This window comes from Alosa pseudoharengus, unplaced genomic scaffold (assembly GCF_046254945.1).
Source record: "Alosa pseudoharengus isolate Yale_2024_CS ecotype anadromous, Long Island Sound unplaced genomic scaffold, YU_APseudo_1.1 YU_APseudo_1.1_scf_2, whole genome shotgun sequence".
NCBI lineage: Eukaryota > Metazoa > Chordata > Actinopteri > Clupeiformes > Clupeidae > Alosa > Alosa pseudoharengus.
The window spans coordinates 13,837,806-13,860,448 of record NW_027468663.1 but is presented as its reverse complement, the minus strand read 5'-3'; the positions used below and the strand labels follow the sequence as shown (position 1 = coordinate 13,860,448).

At 42.3% G+C, this 22,643-nt stretch overlaps 1 protein-coding gene across 3 annotated transcripts; it reads right to left on the bottom strand.

Annotated features, from left to right (window-relative positions):
* Positions 1-3,608: 3,608 nt before the first annotated feature.
* Positions 3,609-19,993, bottom strand: atcayb (ATCAY kinesin light chain interacting caytaxin b). Of its 3 annotated transcripts, none has more exons than XR_012988564.1 (13): positions 19,955-19,993; positions 16,782-16,888; positions 10,815-10,864; positions 10,270-10,506; positions 9,201-9,371; positions 8,833-8,935; positions 8,357-8,488; positions 7,971-8,097; positions 7,564-7,662; positions 7,043-7,078; positions 6,549-6,596; positions 6,266-6,312; positions 3,609-4,707 (listed from the first exon to the last, which is right to left on the bottom strand). XR_012988564.1 is itself a non-coding variant. In XM_076293812.1 (13 exons), exons 2-12 carry the CDS (start codon positions 16,856-16,858, stop codon positions 6,279-6,281), a joined length of 1,074 nt encoding a protein of 357 aa, XP_076149927.1. In that variant the 5' UTR covers positions 16,859-16,888; positions 19,955-19,993; the 3' UTR covers positions 3,609-4,707; positions 6,266-6,278. The 3 variants fall into 3 exon arrangements, 1 of the variants encoding a protein (XP_076149927.1); XM_076293812.1 differs by having other exon boundaries at positions 8,011-8,097; XR_012988563.1 differs by lacking the exon at positions 3,609-4,707 and having other exon boundaries at positions 6,549-7,078.
* Positions 19,994-22,643: the final 2,650 nt, after the last annotated feature.

The window sequence follows — 22,643 nt, the reverse complement described above, 5'->3', positions numbered from 1 at the left end:
CAAATAATGCAAATGTACAGACGTTATTTTACTAATATGCATCACAGATACCAATTCCATTACTCAGAGTCTGATACATATATTATTAGCTTGCTGTGACTCATGACTCAAGATTAGTGAAAACTATGATTCAATACATTTAATCCTTTCTGAAAACATCTGCTACCCAAGAATTATCACAGCAGATCATGAGAGAGTAGGCTATGAAAATGATACCTGTCATACAGTATATATGCTATTTAACTGAAGGCTGTAATGTAAAGATACATTATTATAAAATTCTGCAATATCATCATTACATTTCCAATGTGTAATTATAATGTTATTAGAATCCTATCCTTCTCCATTCATGTGTGGAGTTAGGAAAGTGTTGAAAGCTATCCCTTCTAGACTTGTAAGTCTAGAAGCCTAATGCATCATTGGTATGCAGGACACATAATAGTACTATGTAACACTTCTGGAAATATATGTTTCATCTAATATCTGTTCAGTCCCTACATAACCCATGCATACATGTGGGGATGTTACACATTTGAATGCACTCTTGAATGACTGCTTGTGATATTGGATTTGAATGTAATCATGTCCTAAACATGTAATCACACTCTTAAAACAAATGGGTTCTTGAAGTTGTGTTATTTTCAACACATTTGTTTTAAGAGTGATTACATGTTTAGGAAATGATTACATTCAAATCAAATATCACAAGCAGTCGGTTTCATGATCAGCTAGTGCTACTGTATATGATCGATACAATGCTATCCTACTAAGCTCTCTCCACATTTGGCAGAGTGCAACGTAGCTCACATTAAACATGTCAGTGGGATTGTGGCCAATGAAACGTCAATCACATTTGCATGAGGAGCACCCAATGGCAAGATTCTATGTTTAATGAAAGTAATTCTGAATTACAGTGTGAAGCCATCATTCAGTTTGCCCTCTGGAGGATTTGATACAGCAGTATATTACCAGCTGCCAGCGTTTCATAGTTGGCCCTTTGAGATGTCCAGCACAGGACTTCTGCACGTCTGGCTCTTCACTTGGCAGCCTTTTTTTTGGCAACTGGGGAGAAATGCTGTCTGGACAACCTGAGTAGTTTGACTGCTTTCCAGATCGACTCCATTAAATGACCCTTACACTGTGATTTGTTGTGGCCTTAGCATGCAGATTTTCCTTGAGCTGAAGAGGAATTTCCATGCTCTCGCTTTCTCTTTAGATGAGAGGAACAATGCTATATTTGGCACAGTGAGCGCGAGAGAGAGAGTGTGTGTGTGAGTGTGTGTGTGTGTATGTATGTGCGTGTGTGTGTGTGTGTGTGTGTGTGGCAACGTCACACGTCCGCCTGATGCACTCAGTAGGAATACTAGCCTGCCCCCTGGGCATGTGACCATACCGGTCTGGTCAAGAGCTAGTCAGAAGTACTTTCAACATTGTGTCCCTGGGCAAAACTGAATCACTGTGTATGTGTGTGTGTGTTGATTTATGTGTATGATAAATTTGCCCAAATTTAAATACATTAGATGAGAAAGAGGAAAGTAAGTGATACAGTGCAGGGAGAGGCAGAAAGCCCAAGACTTATTTGGTGCCTCTATCAATAATAACAACATTTCATGACATACTATTTACTATTATATGATATTATTTGGACAAAAGTGTCTGCTAAATACCATAACCATAACCATACAAAGTTTAAAATGAACATATAAAATAGTATGGCTAGACTTCCTGTGAGTGATATAAAGCATTTAGTTACAAAAATGACAATAATGTGATCTAATCTTTGTCTCTGTCTCTCTGTGCAAATATGTCTACTAGGATACGTGTACATGTGTGTGCGTGTGTGTGTGCATGTGTGTGTGTACGTGTGTGTGTGCGTGTGTGTGTGTGTGTGTGTGTACGTGTGTGTACACACTTGTACGTGTTTTCCCTCCAAAGCCCTAGGCTATTGACAATGCATATGAGTTGACTCTACTCCAAGTTCTTTCGGTGAGCTTTGTTGCTGTGACTCAGTGAGGTTTATTTGCCTTTATACACACCACCACCACCATTTACACTGTCTTTAACCTTCTGCTATTTATAATTAGCCATGGTCAGATATTAGGAGATGAACTTTGGAACCTGATAAGAAGAGCAAGTCTTGTGCTTCTAACCTTGCCGTCTGCCCGTGTGAAGTTCTCCATGACTTGTGAATTGACTGAAAATGGCTTGCAATACATTGATGTGGCCCACAGTCTTTAAATGTGTTCAATTTGGATATGGCCACCACAACTAAATCTTGTTATCTTGTTAACCTTGACATAGCATATATTTACAGTATATTGTTGGTATAAATATATTGTTTTTTTTCTTTTTGCTATGCCTGTTCCATTTATTTTTCATTTTTATGGTATCAGAAGACTAGAAAAAGACTAAATGTACTGAATAAAAAATAATTGTATTCATTCCTCCCAAGATGTAACTGTCATTGACATGTAAGACTTACAGTACATGTACAGTAAGCACCTAAACAAGACAAATTACATTGAACTACAACTTGTCATTTTTCATCATAATAGACCTATAAACACCTTTTGTATTGTTTTCTTTGCCAAATAGGCTATACAATAATTTCTCTAAATGTGCCTTAGATCCATAGCCTACTTGGAAATAGCAACACAGAACAAGACATGGCATCTCTTATGGATAATGAATGATTGCTGAGTGTGAAAAGATGTTTTCCTTTTGTTTAGCACGGGGAAACCAATCGAGTTTGGGGACTTTGAATGACAACTGTGATAACTGTTTTGCAAAAGGGTGTGAGAACTGTGAACCCAATGAAAAAAGAAAGTGTTCATGAAAACCAAGTGGATCTCAGATTGCTTAAGCAGGTCAAAGCAATTGAGAAAATCTGTAATAATTACCAACTTTTCAAATACCTTTTTATCTTCCAAATCAAGGGCAGTATTAACAGTATGCGTACAAAATCATCTGATACCTTTACTTTGGGGCAAGAAAAATCACACAGATACATCTGCAGACAGAAAGGAGGGCAGAGGTTAGTGGTTTCTGTTTGTATTGGTGTGTGTGCACGTGTATTTGTGTTGGGGTGGGTCTCGTGAGTATCAAGTCATAACTTGGTAACAGGAAAAGAAACCACAAACAAAATGCCAGCCTCAGGTGTATAAACTGTAATTTAGGATATCTTATGAGAGGGTATTAAATGCTGATTTGTATGTTGTTTGGTTTGGATTGCTTTTTGTTTTTGACCCCAAATACCCTGTGATACTGTACTCTAGATAAAGGAAGACAGAGTGAGAGTGAGTAACACCATGTGTGTGTGTGTGTGAGAGAGAGGGTGTGTGTGTGAGAGAGAGTGAGTGTGTGTGTGAGAGAGAGAAAGAGAGAGTGTGTGTATGAGAGAGAAAGAGAACGAGAGAGAGTGTGTATGAGTCTATGTGTATGTGTCCGTGAGTGTAAATGTATATCAGTAGTCAGTAAGTCAATGTGCGTTAATTCCAATTAGAGGATTTTCTGGCCGGAGCATCAGTTTATCTTTAAAATGGCATTCAAACAATAGTTTGTACTGATAACATGGATGATCCTCACAGAACCAGACAGAGGAACACCAGTAGGGTAATACACCAGATAGCCTCAGTTTTATGTCTCTTATTTTCACTGAATCGTTTTCAAAGGCCTCCTCAGGTAGTTGAAGCATTTGTCAATGTACAAGATTAAGAAATTAATTTTCACATGGCAAAAGTCTTACAGTTTACATACAATACCGCATTTTACAGAACACAACCACCTCATCTCACACTCTCCAGGCCAAGACACGTACTGTCAGTAATTCAACCACCAAACAAGTTAAGATCACTTTTAAATGAACTGCATCATTAATTACAGACATTGAGAAACAACCCTGTTACCACAATGAGTCTGTTTTGATTTGTAATAATAGTCCCTTGATGCTTCTGGTCACTTTCTACTAATGAGGTGCTCTGGACACGGCGATCTGCAGTGTCCAGGAAATCACTGATCTCAGAGACATGCAGCAGCATGGCAATGGACAGAGTTAGTTTTTAACCACAAATGTTACATTACAGACATGTATAGTACTGCACATGTTATGTTACAGAGACTTACCCCCCCCCCACCCCTCAGCTGCCTCATAGAAAGGACTTGACTAAATCAGTTGGAAACGTAATCAGGCAAGATTTAAAACAGATGCACAAAAAGGAGCTGAGCTCTGGGGTATCCTACGCAGTTTGGAACAAGACCAAGTTCTATGGTCTGGAAGGTTGTGAATCAGTCCATGGTGGCAGTGGGCCTTCGTTGTGCTCTGATGTGTGTGTGCGGTGAACATTCACTGAGCCTCCACAGAAAAGATGAAGACATTGAAAAGAGGAGAAGTTGGACACTTCGAAAAGTACTTTCCTCCACAGAAGATTGACCTGCACCTGAAGACCGTGCGGTATGGAAAGCATTTTTTTACAATGGAAAATTCATTGTAGGTCAGAGTTCGACAAGATGTGTGCCAAAGGGTGTCTGTAGGAAAGAGCTGGTTCAGTATAGGCTGACTAGACCACATGGGTCTTTTGGCAGTGAAGACAAGAATGACGATACAGTTGACAGTCAGTCACGTTTCCTTTTCAGTGTGCTGTCCATTTCTCCATTCCATTGAACTCATGCAGGACTGCTGGTTAAGAAGCAGGTGCATCTTCAAGGACCCTTATTTTAAGAAAGGAACAAAAATTACAAAACTGACAGAAACTGACACAAAAGCAGTATTGCAATGCTTCTCTACATCAGCACCAAGGAATAGCATTCAGATGTGTTATTAATATGATGTGAATCAGTTTGTGTTTCACCACAGGAGACCTATTTTTTCCACTGAAACTGATAGCAGACTTCACGTGCAAGGAAAGATGGTCATTCATTCCTTCCAAAGATGATCCTTCTCTCCACATAGTGATTAATGATCCAATCAAGAAGCTTGTATATGCCAGAGCTCCCAGCCTTCTCACAGACAGAACTATTTATGTAGGTTAGTATGTCTGGTACATGGACCTCCACTATTACCATGACTCTAGCTGAATGTAATCAGAGAAATAAGTGGAAAATTGCACTAGTTAACTGGAAGGTCTAACCACGAGTATTCAGTAATGTATAGTCTTGGGTCTTGGATCAATATTTCATATTATCTTTGCTTGATTGAAGTATATGTACTTATTGCATTTTCAAATCAATCAATAATAAGGCATTCCTGCCAGTTGTGGAACTGATGGCTTGCTGTTTAATTTGTGAGATGTGTGTCAGGGATGAGGTCGAACGTGTAGGCAGTGTTGCTCAACTTTACTTCTGGGTGGGACCTGCGGTAAAGCTTTCAAAGAATGAGACTGAAGGGTCTGACATACAGACCATCATCCATTTTGTCTGTGGTGGAAATGTTTCTGTCATCATATATTAAGGCACTGAATCCAAGCACTAATGTTAAACTATTTCATAATCTAAAGATACACTTTCAGTAGCAGATAAATGCTACTGATAGTTAATGGAGTGGACTACTATACTAATACTTAAACCTACAATGTGAGAGATCATTCCAAAGCACTTGTGAACACCACCTGAGAAATACTTGACATTTTAACCCTCTTTGGCGTAAATTTGAGATCAAAGAAATGAAAGAATGGACCCGGTCTCTGCAGGGCTACATTGGACATGTTACATAAGGCCCATGGGCACAAGGGCTAAGTGACATCCCCGTGATGCACGACCCAGTGCTCTGGACAGAACAGTGCGTGACTGCATTGCATGGCATTCTAAAATAAATCTCCCCATCCCTGGTGTGTGTGTGTGTGTGTGTGAGAGAGAGAGGCAAGCAGAGGAAAGGAGAGTAGAGCTGTCTGTATGTCTGAAAGGTTTGTATTGCAGCACAGTCCCATAAAAATAGCATTGATCAGTGGTGGTGGTGGTGGGCATAGAGGTTGTGGGGTGCAGCCACTCTGTGTTAAAGAGCCCAGCAGATGTGGGTTTATGTAACAGTAGAGAGAGAGAAAGAGAGAGATAGAGAGAGAGAGAGAGAGAGAGAGAGAGAGAGAGAGAGCATAGGAAAGTTTCAGGTCAGGAGGGAGGTGAGTTGCCCACCCCTGGCTTTTTTCTGGCAGGAACATTCCTCATATGGTGGACTGTTCCGGGGAGGCCGTTAAACTGTCGATTGGGCATCTACGGTTACTGCGCCACCAGGGCGGTGCTGCCAGTCTCACCACCTCTACGCCTCTTCACTCACCTTCTCTGTCATCTCACGGCGCTGCCTCCTCTGCCATCGACAGTGGACTGCCGGGAAATAGAGGGTATAAACAAACAGCACTTGGTCACAGTTACCATGACAGCATATGTACATGAATGTGGATAGATAGATAGATAGATAGATAGATAGATAGATACTTTATTCATCCCACCACCAAACATGCACAGCATAGACTTTACGCATGAGGTGTGTGTGTGTGTGTGTGTGTGTGTGTGTGTGTGTGTGTGTGTGTGTGTCACAGACACACAGTCCACATGCTCACCTCTCTTTAGTGGCAGATGCCTCTGGCTGCTGCTGTTCCCGCTCTGAACTGCAGCGTTGAGAGAAAATGAGAAACAAACAAACCAATGAGTGAATAAAGATGTGCTCTTCACTGTGTTGTATAACTATATAACATTTCATAAAATGTGGTGTTCGTGTTTCCTCTCCGAATTGATTCTGCACATTACTTACAAAAAGTATATGGCAAATGATTGGGAAGCATGCCTGTGCCCATCACAAAACCACACTGTTGAATATTAGCAATGCATGTCCAAACAGCAGAATAGAATATATATCCAGATACAGGGGGAATGATCCTGATCTGGCCATGGACTTATGCCCAGACCAGGCCGGCTCTGTTAGGGGGGTTGGCTACTGTAAAGACATGCCTGACAAGAATGAAACTTGAACTGAATGTTGCTTGCATGGACTTGCAGACTATTTAAAAAAATCATACTTGTGTAATACCAAAGGATGAACTAATGTTTTATTTACCTTTCCCTCTGAACCTTCATTCTCTCCTCGTCGTACCTGAAGGCAGTTAAAAAAAAAAAAACGTTAAGCCAGATGTCGCAGCGTCTGACCTTATCGTGTGACCACGACTTGCCTGACGCTCAACCCCGTGTTCGTGTCATACAATCCTCACCTCTCTCTTTTCTATCTCAATTTCCCCTTTAAGTCAATGGAGGGCAACCCCCCCCCCCCCTCCACTCGAAAACACACACACACACACACACACAGCTTTAAACCTCCTTTGGCATGTTTCAATCAAGGACATATCAGACAGATGAATAGAAATACAATATTTTAGAGCCCTAGAGACATGCTTCAAAGGTACTCCCGTGCGTCATTAAAATGATTAATTGTGGATTAAAGTACCCGACTGAGTCCCACCGCCGATCTGGAACACAGACCTGGCATGCTGTGCGTTTGCAACTCACTACTTGATCGCTTGCAGATGCCCTGTGCTCATTTGTTTGTCTACTCAGTGCCCCCTGCTGGTTGAATATACTCACTGCAGCACACACTCCGGGATTTGCACGTGGTCCATGGGCACCATCTGCCCGAGTTCCTCCAGGCTCTGCACGTAACGGATCTTTTCCATGAACTTCACGCTGCAGAGAGGTGATGATGATAATGACAAATGAGCTGTCGGCTGTGACTCACAAGAGAGATACAGACAACGTGAGAATACCAACCTATTTTACTTATAGGCCTACATGAGTAATTGGCTAGGTCTGTATCAGACAGGAGGATTATCTTTGAAAAACTAGGGTTAAAGTGATCCATTCATTTAAATAAAACTGAGATGAAAAATCTGCAATTCAAACACTGCATATATGTTGCTGCAAGAACATGAATAAATAGGCCTATCCTTTATCTAGGCTATTTTCAAACAGACACAAAGATTTGGGGTTTTCACCTTCAAAGAAAGAGGAAAGACGATAAATACGTAAGCAGACCTGATGAAAGGCCTTGAGATGGCTAGAACAGTCCGGATGAACCAGGAAGGGTGAGCGATAATCAGACACTTCAGATTCTTCCGCAACCTGAGAGCAGCACGAAAGGAACAAATGCAGAGGCCCTTGGAGTGCAGCACTCAAGACAAGCATAAACTCACTGCACCAAATAACCTTATCCTTCTGCCAGTCTGTATTTCTGTACATTGTGTGATTTTGTGCTATGCTTGATCAATTTGAATTGAAATATGAAGATTCTTAATGTTTTCTTCCGATAGTAGATTTATCATAGACATCAGTGATGTTTCTACATCATGAACAGTAGTGCCAGAGTCATCCTCTATTGTACCTCCTGTCAATCATCTGGTAACACCTCTTCAGCCAGTTGATGCCAGGCATCTTCCTCCGAGGAGTGGCTCCGTTCAGGTAAATAATCATGTAGTCCTCTGCCACCAACATCTCCAGGCTGCTGATAACGTACCTGCGTTTAAAGTTCACACCACACAAAGTATCAAACCCATGCAAATAACAATACAAACTGAGTGTGTATACTATATCATATATGTCATATATGCATATTAGCATTTATTGACCTGACACTATCTAGAGTGACCTGCAGTAGATGTGAGGTGCACATTTATCACTATGTGTTCTTTCTGGGTGGCTTAGGAAGGTGAAGAATACCATAGACTGTTTCTGAAATGCCATACTGATTTACTACTTACTGAATATTACATATAACTTTTCTGTCAAGATCAGTATATGAGCAGTATGCCATTTGGGAAACAGCCATAGAGCTGTTTTTGAGAGGAAGAGTGCCCTTACAGGAAGAGGTTCTCCATAATGTAGTGATAATCCGTACAGCTGCTATCGGGGAGCTGGCAAGCTGCAAACACGATGATAGCATTCAGGCCTTCGCCATAGTAACCTGAGTGAGAGAAGACAGGAGAAGAGGCACACATTCACAAACGTGCACCCACGCCCGCACACACACACACACACACACACACACACACACACAAACACACACACACGCACACACACATACACACATGACACACACACACACAGACACACATTTGTTTATGAGGTGTAGAAGCACCGATCAAAGGTTTATCAAAAGTTAATCCTCCAAAAACAAAAAATGTGTCTGCATCAGCACGGCCTTCTCCCCCTCCCTTATGCAGACTGACCTCCATGGGTGACGACGCGCAGATACGGCCTGATGGCCTGCATGTCAATACGCTGCTCCTGCTCCCCGATGATCACCGTCCTCCACAGGCGGCTGGCCGCCTCGGCCTCCTCTCTGCCCTGCCCCGCGCTGTCGCCCGGGGGACCCTTCGCCGAGGCCACGGGGGTGTCATCTGTCAGAGGGGATTTAGCAAGGCTCACGTCAGTTTCATCTTAATTTTGAGTTCTTTCCTGTATAAATCTCCTGTGCCCCCCCCTGCCCCCACTGAAGAAATCTGGCTGCATTCTTGCATGAAATTTGCTATAATTTTGTTTAAATTGAATTTGTTATTGCAGCTTTTATACATGCATCTTAACATATGCATGGCTTAATTTGGACTGTAATATAAAGTGCGAGTAAAGTTATTAATTGAATATCACAGATTTGAAAGGTCCTTAAAGTCCCTGTAACCCAAGAATAAATGTGTTTTGAGTTCACATCACAGAGAAGGTTGTCATTAACCACTCCCGATCAGATCAGATTTGGGTACTTGTGATTCTTCCAAAGAGAAAATAATCTGGGGATTTTGAATTTTGAATCACACCTGGTTATCACATCACACAACTCTTGCAGTGATGAAGACGTCTGAAATGTAGACGTTTTGCCCTACACAGTTCTGTAAGCTGACCTTGAATGGGTTTTGTTACCTTTGATACCTTAAGACAGCAAACTTTGATTTTTGCTACATGAGAGCTAACCTACTACTTAGTGCAAGTTACAAAATTATTATGTCCTGTTTAATGGTCTAACTCCACAATTCAGTACCACACAGTTTACAGTCTTGAAACAAACCTATACAAGGTGTTTCAAAACAAATCTCAGATTTTGGTTCACAGGGTCTTTAAGTTTATACTAATTAAGCTTAATTAATCTAAAACACCCTAAAAGAGTACAGTAGTATTGATTTTCATATACAATCCTGTTTATGTGGTAATTGTTATTGATTTAAAAAGGTTACCTAACTTCCCTGCCAACTGGAGACTGAAATATGTCGCAGTAACATAGTGACCCCTAATTGACCTTGTGCTAACCTTCCCATTCCAGTTCGTTGCTGTTGGTGATAAACTCCAAAGAGTCTGTCTCATCTGGGGTGTCAATGTCATCCACGTTGATGTCCAGGTCGTCAGGTGTCTCCAGGAAGTCATCAGACAAGATAGAACCTTCACTCTGGTCCAGAGACAGGTTCATCTCCGGGGCGATCAGAGTCCGCCGTTTCCTACGAGACGAGGACACCATGTCCTCTCCAACATGTAGAGGGCCAGCGGGAGCTGCAAAAGCACGATGACTATCATGGTCTCCAGCACAGAATAAAAATGTCCCTATTTATACCTGGATACTTGGAATGATCTACTCCTGTTGTTTTGCAAAAGTAAATGTTTTGAAACTGTTAATCTGCATTAATTGAAAAAAATGCCAGAGGATAGTTTCACACTCGCTGTTGTTGGTGGATTGCCAGGAAAAATAAAATAAACCGGAGACTACCAATGTTTACACTCCTAGTCTGTGTCTATATTTGGACATGCATTTGATTACAGTTTTCAGTGTGAGTCATGGTGGCTCATGCTTGTCTACTCACAGGTTGTGTTGTCTGTCAGGCCACATGATTCTCCATCCTCAGGCAGAGGCCTGTTGGGAAGGACATACAGAGGAGAGACTTTACCACAACACTGTTACCAGCACACAGAGGGACGAGACCGAAACAACCACGATCGCTGCGACCACAGCAAAGGACAGGGTCTTTACACAACACAGCTGGAGGGGAGAGAGACTGTAGGAACAAGCGGCTTGGTGACCACTGCATAGGGGTCAAGGAAACTCTAACTTGTGAGGTTAACATTTTACTGTTTACCGTTGAAGTTGATGAACTCGAGCATTGAGAACATTGTTTGTGTACACAGAGTTTACTAAAAAGAAAGGTTTTAAACAACTCACTTGTTTTTTCCGGTCACCGCCATCTTGCCAGTCCAGAAGTGAGTTTCTTTCTTTCTTTTTAGTAAACTCTGTGTACACAAACAATGTTCTCAATGCTCGAGTTCATGTGCATGTGTAGAGACCCTGGTGATACTTCAAAGTTTCATGTTGTGTTGAGACTTCTTAGTATATTAAAAATAGTGTCATGCATCAAAATAGTAGTGTCCCTAGCACTCCCATTCAAAAGGCCATTTGACCCGAAAATGACAATACGGTCAGTCTTAAAAGTGGCGCTTTCAACGTAATTATGCTTTTAAACGTTTGAATCAGGAACATTCACAAAAAGACCCTAGGTTGCATTTTGGCGAGAGTTACGTTTTACAGTAAATTGACCTGCCGTTAACATAGATTCAAGCCAGGCTGTTATTCTGGAACAGGGAATGGCCTCCAGGTCCCAAAGAGCAAGCTCAATGTCAACAGCCACGAAGCAAACGTCCCACATACAGTAGAGGGAGACACCATCATGTGGTTAGAAACAGGGGAGAGAGAGAGAGCATCATTTTTACTCAGATGTGAAAGATATAACTGAAAAGAGTAGAGCATTTGAAACATTTGAATCTGGTTTTTGCTTCTCTGCCTCTGAAGGAACAATAGCTTGGCGAGCGTATGTGGAGGACAACAGTAATTATGCACCCGCCCTGGGGCTTGTCTCACAGCCAAGCCTGTCAGCATGTGTGCAGAGAGAGGAGAGGGGCAGGAAGCGCACTGACATTCTAAATATCAGCCCTCTTCCCAAACACACACATCACATCTACACACACACACACACACACACACAGACACACACACAGACACATTCACATAGACTAGGCTCTGTCACTGGGAAATAAGAGAGGAAAGGATTTGGTAACAACTGTACAGCAGGATATGAGAAGGATTACAGTAAAGAACTTCAGAACATCGTTTTGGTTATGAACAGTTACATTTTTTCTCCTCCTAAATGACTGTTGTTGGAGCATTCAGCTCCCTCAGGTGAGTGTTGAGTGTGTGTGTGTTGTGTAAACCTCAGGTTTATGTGAGTGTGAGTGTGTGTGTTTTTGTGCTTGTGTGTGTGCTTGTGCATGTCCATGTATGCGTGTGTGTGTGTGTGTGTGCATATGTGTGTGTGTATGTGTGTGTACGTGTGTGTGTGTGTGTGAACCATGATCAGCAGTGTAGCTGTTTAATCCTGACCTACATGCTGTCTGCTTGTGTGAGGCAGCAGGGCCACACGCTGAGCATCAGGCCAGACATGGGAGAGTGATCTTCTAATGAGTGGCTTACCACATTCCCCCTGGATATGCTGCAATTCAGCGCTCACTGAAAAGTGCTAATTTTCTAATCCTCCGGTCCCATCCTATCCTCCTCCCTTCTCTCTCTTTCTCTTTTTTTCCCTTTCTTTCTTTTGTTTCTCCTTTCAGGAGGCTTCCTCACTGTCTTCCTCTGAAATGTGCCTCAGCCCGAGATGAAAACCAGAGGCAAGCTCTCATCTTGTGTGGTGTGAACAGAGAACTAACACTGGCGTCATTCCCTGATATTGAGTCCCAGGCATTTCTTGGCTCTACGCCTATGTTTGATTACAAATGGCATAGAGGACATTGGATTGTGGTTCTCTGCTGATTCCCTTTGGCTATAATAATCAGTGTTGTGTTATTTGGCCTCCCTCAGTTCTGAATAACTGGCAGCATCCCTCAGTGCCTGAACAAACATCAACTGAACACACAGGCTATTTTTTAATTCATTATAAGCAGCTCTCTTGCATTCATTTTGATTAATGATTAATGCTGTTCTGGTTACAGGCACTTTCCAGCCATATGCAATCCAAAATCATTCTTCACCCCTTCAAACATTAAGAGAAAAGGCTCATAATCTCTTATACTAAACCTCAAGGATACAACTGCATTCAGACATGATAGGGTAATTGTATGTATTTTGGTTGACACGCAGTAAGCAGAGGTGGGCACAAATACATCAAAAACTATTTTGTTACAAATTACAAATACTGGCTCATGAAATGTAACAAAATAAAATACAAAATACTGATGTGAAAAATGTATTTAATTAAAATACAAGTAATTGGTCATTTGGAAATACAAAAATACACAATAATCATGGTATACTAACAAGGCATATTATTGAAAATGTATCCCCAAGAGACAATAAATACTATTTTTGATTGGCTGGCAGGGGGCTATTAATTCTGTACATTGGGGCACTATGAAGTAGATCTGGTAAAAAATGTAATCACCATCCCATATCAATGTAAACAATGATTGAACTGACAAGCAGGCTTCGCAACAGTGGAATCAACTGTAACAAAGCAAACTACCCACCATCATTTTCCGTAACCAATGAAAGTAGTACAACAAATTGAACAGGTCGGCCTCTTTTTAAACTGAACTACATTTCCCTTGTTGTGCTATAAATGCATGCCTACTGGCAACATAGGGGATAAACAGAATAACAACCTATAAGGTGTCCCAATATACGGAATTAATTAACTTGGGAGAGAATTCCACTCCGGGAGGTCTTTGTCTCCGTCTCCATTATTTCTGAATATCAGGACACAAGCAAGTAGAAGAACGTTGAGTCCACACACCAGGTGTGCAGACTCAACATTCTTCTTCTTGCTTGTGCCTTACTGTCCAGCACCCAGTACTCAACTACTTGGATGTGCGTGCTGCACTCTTGAACTCTCATGCATATCAGGACAACTCAGAGGATGTTACTCCTTACATAAATCCTCATGTCAAATCCAAGTTTTAATACTGTCCTATAGTAAGAATGAACATCAGCTATTAGGTACTCAAGGTCATGGGGTCAAATGCCGTGGTCCTAATATTCTCCCTCAGTATCTTATCTGTATCGTTTTCAAATTGTAGTCTTGTAACACTTAACACACCTGACAATTCAAGCTCCTAGTTACTTTTTCATTTCTTTCAACTTCCTGACATGTTCTAAGGGGTTCTAAGGGGCTTTACGTTGTCTACAGCAGGGGCGGAGTGGCAATCGGGACGATCGGGAGTTTTCCCGGTGGGCCGGTGAAGCACCCGATTTGGTTCCCCCGGAATTCCTGTTTCCTTTACGCCACTGTTTTGAAGTTCTTGCTTGTTGCTAGGTTATCGTGCGTATTCACAGTGCTGTATTGCGTTTTCCGTGTTTTCAGCTACGGTAACCGACTAGAGATTCCGTGTAAAGAGAGGGGAAACATGAATTGTATGGGGAACAAAATCGGGTGCTTCACCGGCCGATGAGTCTGCGTGATGCTGGCCGGCCCATAGAGTTATTAAGTCGTCCGCGGCCATCGACTCGGCTGATGCACTAAGAATCTTCCGCGAAAATCTCCGAGATTCACACTATCAATTGGAAAAAGTCCAACCAGTATACCACTTGCTCACTGTCTATATGTCATTCATGGTTACCCTGCACACTCATCTCTCCCATGCTGATTTTTGTGTAGGCTAGCCTTAGTTTTTTATCTTAATTCATTTTTGTCTGATTTAGGCGTTACAGAACTTTCATCACAAATAAAAAATGACAATTTAATTTGTTTGTTTGTACTTAAATTAACGTAAGCCTAAACTAGAATGGAGCAAAGCCTCCTGGGAATGGGGAATGTGTTTCTGGTTTATCCAATGAACCGATTGCAGGTCAAGTCTATTTACAGAAATGTAGGGGGATAAATGAGCGGCCCCTCATCTAATGGCATGACCCTACAAACGATCAAGTTCGAGGAAAGCTACAGGAGTTTTGACAGTCGACGGATTTGCGTGGTTGCTTGCTGTTTTACATATGGATGGAAGGCAGAGAGAAAGGTTAGGAGCTAAAGCATTGACGTTATTGAAACTAGCACAAGCTAGTCTTATGTTGATATGTAGCCTAGGCCTAGCCTAATGACTAATTAGTGGGCCACTCAGGCTGATAAATGGTTTGTGGAACTCGCCTATTTAGACTTACTTTAATCGTTCTTGTACAAAACTATTCAAAGTGCCTGTTTTTTCAATTATTTAATTACCTGTGTTATTAGGTTGACATTGTCTAGGCTAGGCCTTTTTTTAAATTTACAGGCAACTATGGAGTGCTATGATACCCAGATATATCCTTGCACGATGGGTTGGGGGGGGGGGGGTGCCGTCCGAATTTTCCCGGTGGATTTTAGTGCCCCACTCTGCCCCTGGTCTACAGGGTGACAAAAATTGACATAAACAAACAAATTGGGTTTACACCCCATTTTGTTGACAATTTTGGCTCCCACAATTGACTTTTCTTTTATTTTTTTTCAACTTTACACATGTTCAGAGGGGATCGTAATATAGAAGAAAGTTGGATCTAACACTTTTAAGTTGGTCACAATGTGGCATACCACAGCAAGAAAAATGGAAAATGTGTAAACATTTCATGCTTTTCTTCCAAAATTTCTTCCAAAAGGGTAATGAAATGTTTAGGTCAACTTTACAGTTGAATATAGAGAATTGCCCAAAGGATATCTCCAGGCACCCAGCCTATTCTTAAAACCAGATTCACCAAGATTCTGGTCTTTGGCTTTATGATAAGCATTGCCTATTGTCATGGTTATACTGGGCCGGGTAGTATATTTAATTGAGTGATGACATTTTGGCTTATTTGAGAAGTATTTAAGTAGTTGAAATACTTAAATACAATCCCTCAAAGTATTTTGTTACAAACTACATTTGAGTTTTTCCAATCCTGCAAAATACAAATTACTAAATACGCTAAAGTAATTAAATACATATTTTAAATACATATAATTGAAATATTGCCCATGTCTGTTGGTAAGTACCTGTTAACATTGATGGTGTTAATGGTGGTGGGGTCTGTTCTGTGTGAACTCACCTACTGAAAGGGATTCCAAGAAATGCAACTGTCTGTGTTTGCTGTTGAATGTTTTTTTTCCTTTTCTTCAAAACAAGCTTTGAGGACTTTGAGCGTTCTAGAGTTAGCTTTGCCTCCCACACAGTCCTTTTATCTCCTCCACTCCTCCATTTTATCACCCTTTCCTGGTTTTAGACAAAAGTCTCAGTCTATTCTGTAGGTGGGCAGTCCTCTCTATCATGATTTACAACTTCCTCAGAGGTGTTGTAAAATGCATTCTTACTACCAGGTGCTGAGTAATACTGAGACAGAGAGCACCTCACGTGCTACCTGGGCTACTACAACCAGTCATAAACATATAGTATGTCTGTTATTGGTGGTTTGGTATTTAGCTATATGACACAATGGCTTAAGCATTGTGAGTGTAGAGTTCGTTTGTGCACACCTCCAACAAGTTTTATTATTAACAATATGGAGCTAATAATTAATGAATGAATACATTGGGTCAGAACTTCTGAACTCATTTTACCTCCATGCAAGAATAGGCTACTACTGTATCTGCAAAGTATCAACCAAATATGGGTGAGCACGATATGCCTATTTCCACAGTAGACATATTATGTCCTAAACACACAAGAGTGAGCATAAGAGTGTGTTAAGTTTAAACCCTTATGTCCCCTCTCATGCACACACACTCGGACGCACACACACACACACACACACACACGCACAGTGGGGATGGGTTGACTGGTTGGCCTACCGGGGGAAGTCCTCGTCCTGCCACTCATCCTTGACCTCCATGTTCTCCATGCGTAAGGTGGCCTCTGCTGTACCCATACCCTCCACAGGAGGTCAGGGCTGGGGTCACTGACAGAGGGAGAGAGAGAGAGAGATGATTCACATTGCTGTGATTTTATTTTGCTTATTTTGTAAAGTATTCCATTAAAGGAGAATTCCGGTGTGATATTGACTTAAAGTTAGTTGAAACATGATACCGAGTGTGAACGTATGTCTCATAGCTCATCTTGGCCTGTCCCCTGCACTCAGAAATCTGGCGCTAGTAAGCCGATGCTACCAACAGTTTTTCAATGGGGGTACCTCAGGCATCAGCCTAGCCATGCAAATAAATCACTGTTTTACACCAGTTACGAGGCTCAAAGTAGCTCCATACTTCATTGGTAGACTTCCGAGGGCCTTGACATTTAAAACGAGACATTGAGATCTTTGAAAAAGCACTGGTAGTTTATTTACAAGACGCTTTATACAGACAGTAATTCAGTGCACAGAATTATTTTTGGAATCTGGTCCCTTTTCATACCTGTTAATTCGTACTCGTTGCTCGACTTATCGTGACTAAATCCAAGTTTTTTGTGTTTTTTCTGAAAAACCTGAAAGAAAAGTGACTTATGCCATTGTTTTAGAAAGGTGATGATAGGTCTATTTTAAACAACATAAGTTGATCAGAGTGCTGCAGAGATCAACTCATTCCAGATGTTACACCACCACTTAATTTGCTCTGGTATCTCGGGCAGCTAAGTATAAGTATATATACTTTTTTGATCCCGTGAGGGAAATTTGGTTTCTGCATTTAACCCAATCGGTGAATTAGTGAAATACAAACAGCACACAGTGAACACACAGTGAGGTGAAGCACACACTAATCCCGGCGCAGTGAGCTGCCTGCTTCAACGGCGGCGCTCAGGGAGCAGTGAGGGGTTAGGTGCCTTGCTCAAGGGCACTTCAACCATGCCTACTGGTCGGGGCTCGAACCGGCAACCCTCCGGTTACAAGTCCAGAGTGCTAACCACTGGGCCACGGCTGCCCCAACAGTTACAACAGCTACAGTCCTATTCTCCTGTTCCACACAGAAGCGAAGCTTAATGCATTTGGGGCAGAGCGGTGAGCACTCAGCTCCAGAGAGACCGGGGCCTGATTTGTGCTGCAGTCAGACAATGGATCAATCTCCGCTGCTCAGTGGCCACTGGGCCGGTTCTGATGCATGAGATTGATGCGTGAGCGTGGCCATGTGGAAGAGCAACACACGCTGAGTAAAAGTGCAGCCCCGAGGCGCACGCTGACCAACACGTGGTGGACGAGCAAACAATAACGTGCCCTGTGCTGCACTGACATCAAAAAGTCACTGCCAAAAATAGTATCTAACATTAACAACAGCAACAAACAAATACAACACCACCATTCATTTAAAAATACAGTAGAGACAGTTCTACTTATTGCGCTGGTGACATTTGAGGTTGCACTGAATACCACATAAGATGACTGCATGACAACATTCAAGCAGTACAGTAATAGCACCTGATGAAATTGCAATGGAAATCATTTGACCCCTTATTTAATAATTAAGTAGTTTTTAAGTAGAAATGTGCATAGTTTAAGGTTGATTAAGGAGAGAAGCCTACTGAATTTACCCCTTACTTTTTTGATTTTCCCTTAATTTCCCTCCTTAATTAAGGTATCCCTGAATTAACACCTTAAAATATAATTAAGATACTTAAATTGTCCTTAATAACCCCCTTAATCACAACACATAAAGGGAACCCCTGACTTGACACGTAGATTAAGGGGTCACGCCTTAAAATGCCATTTAAGGTAAAATTAATGGCCTGTTTAACAAATTAAACTGTTTTAGGGATAATTTAAGGTAGTTTAAGGTTTAAGGTATTTGAATACATTTCATAGTGTATTTTATGGTCATTCTGTTATGCAAGTTCCTACAATATCCTAGATAATGCAAAGATAAGTCACATCACCACCCATAAGGCATGACTCCTATGTGTATATGGTTAGCATGGCATCAGGAGATTAGTGGAGCTGCTTTTGCCTCTGCAGATGTTAGCGCACTTCAGGGCAGATGCTCAGCTGAGTCTGAGGCTCACACAGCCCAGCAGTAAGCAGTTCAGCCGCACATGCTCACCAACATGCAGATGGCTTTCCCTCCCATATGTAAACATATGCACGTACACAATTAAACACACAGACACACACACACACACACATGCTGTCTCTCTCATACACAATAATACATACAGACACGCACACACACATGCATATACACAGACACAGAAATGCACATGAACATACACATGCATAATAAATACATGCATGGCGCATGCACACATTTCTGACAACCCTACATACCACACACTAACACATACATCAGATACAATTTAACACCGCTCTTAAAAATCACCATTTCATAGTGGAAATACAAAAGGGATGCTCCTTTATGTACAGTATTGCTCACAGGTGGACAGGAATCAAGAAAAAAACAACCACATTCCTCAAGTGCAGGACCGAGCAAAGATGTGTGCGCTCACTGGTAAGCTTGATAGTGAGGAGACGCAATTGGAGAAACTATATTGTAACCAGGGATATAGAGAAAAAAAAGGAGAGAGAAAGTGAGAGAGAGAGAGAGAAAGATGGAAGCCAGTGGTCATTAGAAAATGACAGATCCATATCTCGTGATGAACAGAATCGGACAACTGCCTGTGCTATTTAACCCTGATTAGAGGCACCAAATGTGGCGTGAAATGAGGAGCTGCTCAGAGAGGGCACGCAGGCCTCCTCACGTGGGCTAGTATGCTCCCACTGCGTCCCCATCTTAATCAGCCCACCGTCTGCACCAGCCCCCCTTTTCACTCAATTTACTGACAGAGAAACAAAAACATTACGTCAGCTCACCCAATTAGTGGGATTAACTCTCGGACCAGAGAAGAGGGTGAAGGCGTTCAGTTTTGCCTCCACTTTCCTCTCTGTGTGTTCTCTCGCTTCTCTCTTCATCTTCATCCCTCTCTTTCTCGCTCTCTCTCTCTCTCTCTCTTTCGAAATGTTGAGTTGGTGTCATCTTCTCTTGCCTGGCCCATACATAACAGTACATAGCATCCAGCAGCTTGTTTACATTGAGATCAGACTCACCTCAGCTTCAGGCTCCGTATCTCCGTATCTCCCTCTGCGTCGCCGGAGCGGCTGGTAGCGGGGGGAGCGGCGGGTAGCGGGGGGAGCGGCTGGTAGCGGGGGGAGCCCCTGGTGCCTCTCTGCCCACCCGCGCTGAGACAAAAGCAGGCAGCCCCTGGCAGGAAGTGGTGGCTGGCTGGCTGGAGGAGGGGGTAGTGGTAGTGGTGGTGGCTGGAGGTGGTGGTGGTGGTGGGGGGGGGGGGTCCGTTTGGACGGGAGCTGGTCTGCTCAGATCCGTACGCCTAGTTCAGCTTTCTCTCCACCACAGATGCCCATCCTCAGCCTGTGGCCATGGCGACACACTGCCCGCTCTGATGTTTCCTAGACGGCTCGCCGGTCAGCCTGCAGTCCTCCATCTCTAAAGTAGGGGACGTGGGTGGGGAGGATGGGGGGTGTCCGTTGCGTCGTGTTTGTGTGTGTGTCGATCCTCTCAGCTGCTGTGGTGATGGAGGAGGCAGTAATCCCACAGAGGCTGGGTGGTGTGCTGAACGCTACGCTGTGCTCTGCTGCTATTATGCAATCCCCACCTGAGGTACGTCTCTGCTTCCCACCCTCTCCTCTCTCCTTCAATCCCTCATTGGTTCTCTCCCTCTCTCTCTGACTATTTGTCTCTCACAAGGTTAACATTATCATTTTTCTGTTTTCTTCTTCAGCTAACATAAGCCAATATGTTTGTGCTTGTCTGTTGGTCCATCACTCTGTCTGTCAGTCTATCTGTTTTGCTCACACATAAACTGTTAGCATCAGGCGATTCATCATTTTCCCTGTTCCCTGGCAACAGCATCTCCCTGTGATTCTCTCTCGCGTGCACACGTTCTCTCTATGTCTCTCTCTCTTCCAGCCTCACAGGCTCCTCCTTCATTCAGTTCCCATCAGACCCCCCCCCCCCCCACACACACACACACACACACACACACACACACAGCTGCCTGACGCTCTAGGCAGTGGCAGCACACAGAGGGACCCAGTGATCAGCCCAGCAAGCCCTCTGATTGGCTTAACCATTCAATATGCCTGCACCTCATTGGCTGAGGTTGTTTACGGGATGTCTGTATTAAGAATGATGTCATCTTTTTAGCTGTCTTAATGCTGCCACGATATAGTGTGAGCCCAAATGACACCCACTGCTTAGTGAGCTTAGAGTAAAGACCAATGAAGTAAGATGCAGATGTGCATGTTGCATTCAATGGGAATAGCTCCTTTGCCTTGTTGTAGGTTACTATCAAATGAAGCTGAGCTGATAGATAAAGACTACCTGTCAAGAAGGCAAAATTATGTGCACTCTAATGATTATTTCTCTCTCTTTTGCTGCCACAGCACAGGTCTCTCTAGTGTTTTAAAAGAGAGAAGATCAGAAAGTAAAAGAGAAGAAAAGATGAAGAACATGAAAAAAGAGAATGATGGCAAGATGGGGTAACAGGGATCTCTTCTGTCATTAGAAGATCAGCCATGTTTGATGTGTAGTAATATAAAATAGACATCGGTTCCATGAAGACCAGTCTGCAAATTCCGCAGTGTCCTGGGGCTGGTCGGTCATGAACTAAAATGGCCAGTGCAGCTGAGTGCTTTCACTTTAATAGAGACTCATCCTCAGCCTCACTCATCAGGGGAAGCCATGTGGAACAGACGCACAACACAAAGTGAATGTAACTAACCAGTGACTGTTATAACCCAATCAAACAACATAGGGGAAAGTATCTGTTATAACCCAATCAAACAACATAGGGAAAATTCCTGGGAATGTAATGCAGTGTTTGCACTTCCTCATGGATATTTGCTGTTGAAATTCTCTGCAAATACATGGTGTGCAAGTATGTCACAGATGTAGGAAATGTAAGCAAAAATATTTAACATTATTTACAAATATTTTGCACTTTACATTACTTTATTACTTATACAAAATATCTGACATAGTCATGAATACACACTTTAGTCGTGGTTACATCAGCATAAAATCAGGAAAATTTATATTTAAATTGTGCCGTTTGAGAGCAGCACTGGTATACTTTTATGCTAATTTGCCACAAGGTGGCAGTAGTGATTTACTCATCACTAGACACAGGGGCTAAAACCACTACTGATTATAGGGGCCCAAGGGGAAAGACGGCCCTTGAAAAGTCTGGAATATATTTTTTTTACCTGGGTTGAGGAACACGGGGGCCCATCAGGACTGCTTATGCAGCGGCCCAGGTTCTTGTGCTACGTCCCTGACTAGACAGCATACCACACTGTATCTGCAGAATAAGGAGGAAGTGCATCTCTTTCTCCCTATTTTGAAGCAGTGCAGCCTGTAGAGCCATCTGCTCAATGCTTTATGATACTCTGTGAGCCTGTGTGCACAATGCATTTGCACAATCATTTTGAGATGTGTTTGTGATCATATCACTTATGCAATTATTTAATATATCTGTTTATAGAAAGAACATTTATTTTGCTGACAGTGTGTTGGTTTCAGGCTGAATCACCCTGTTGGTGATCACCATTGGTATGGAACCTGCTTTAAGTATTCAATATACAGTAAATGCAGTCATCCATTTACTACCCTAAAATGGCAGTATAACAGATGCCATGTGTGAGATTTTACCCCTATCTGATCCAGATTTATCAATCAATTAATCAATAAACCAATCAATCAAATAATCAATCTAAA

What these genes read in the sequence shown, in the direction of transcription:
- atcayb (XM_076293812.1), bottom strand. Translation starts at nt 16,858, where the DNA reads ATGGGTACAGCAGAGGCCACCTTACGCATGGAGAACATGGAGGTCAAG. An exon ending in CCTGACAGACAACACAACCT is followed by an intron (nt 10,507 to 10,814) that starts GTGAGTAGACAA and finishes GTGCTTTTGCAG; the next exon opens with CTCCCGCTGGCCCTCTACAT. An exon ending in CAACGAACTGGAATGGGAAG is followed by an intron (nt 9,372 to 10,269) that starts GTTAGCACAAGG and finishes CCCCTCTGACAG; the next exon opens with ATGACACCCCCGTGGCCTCG.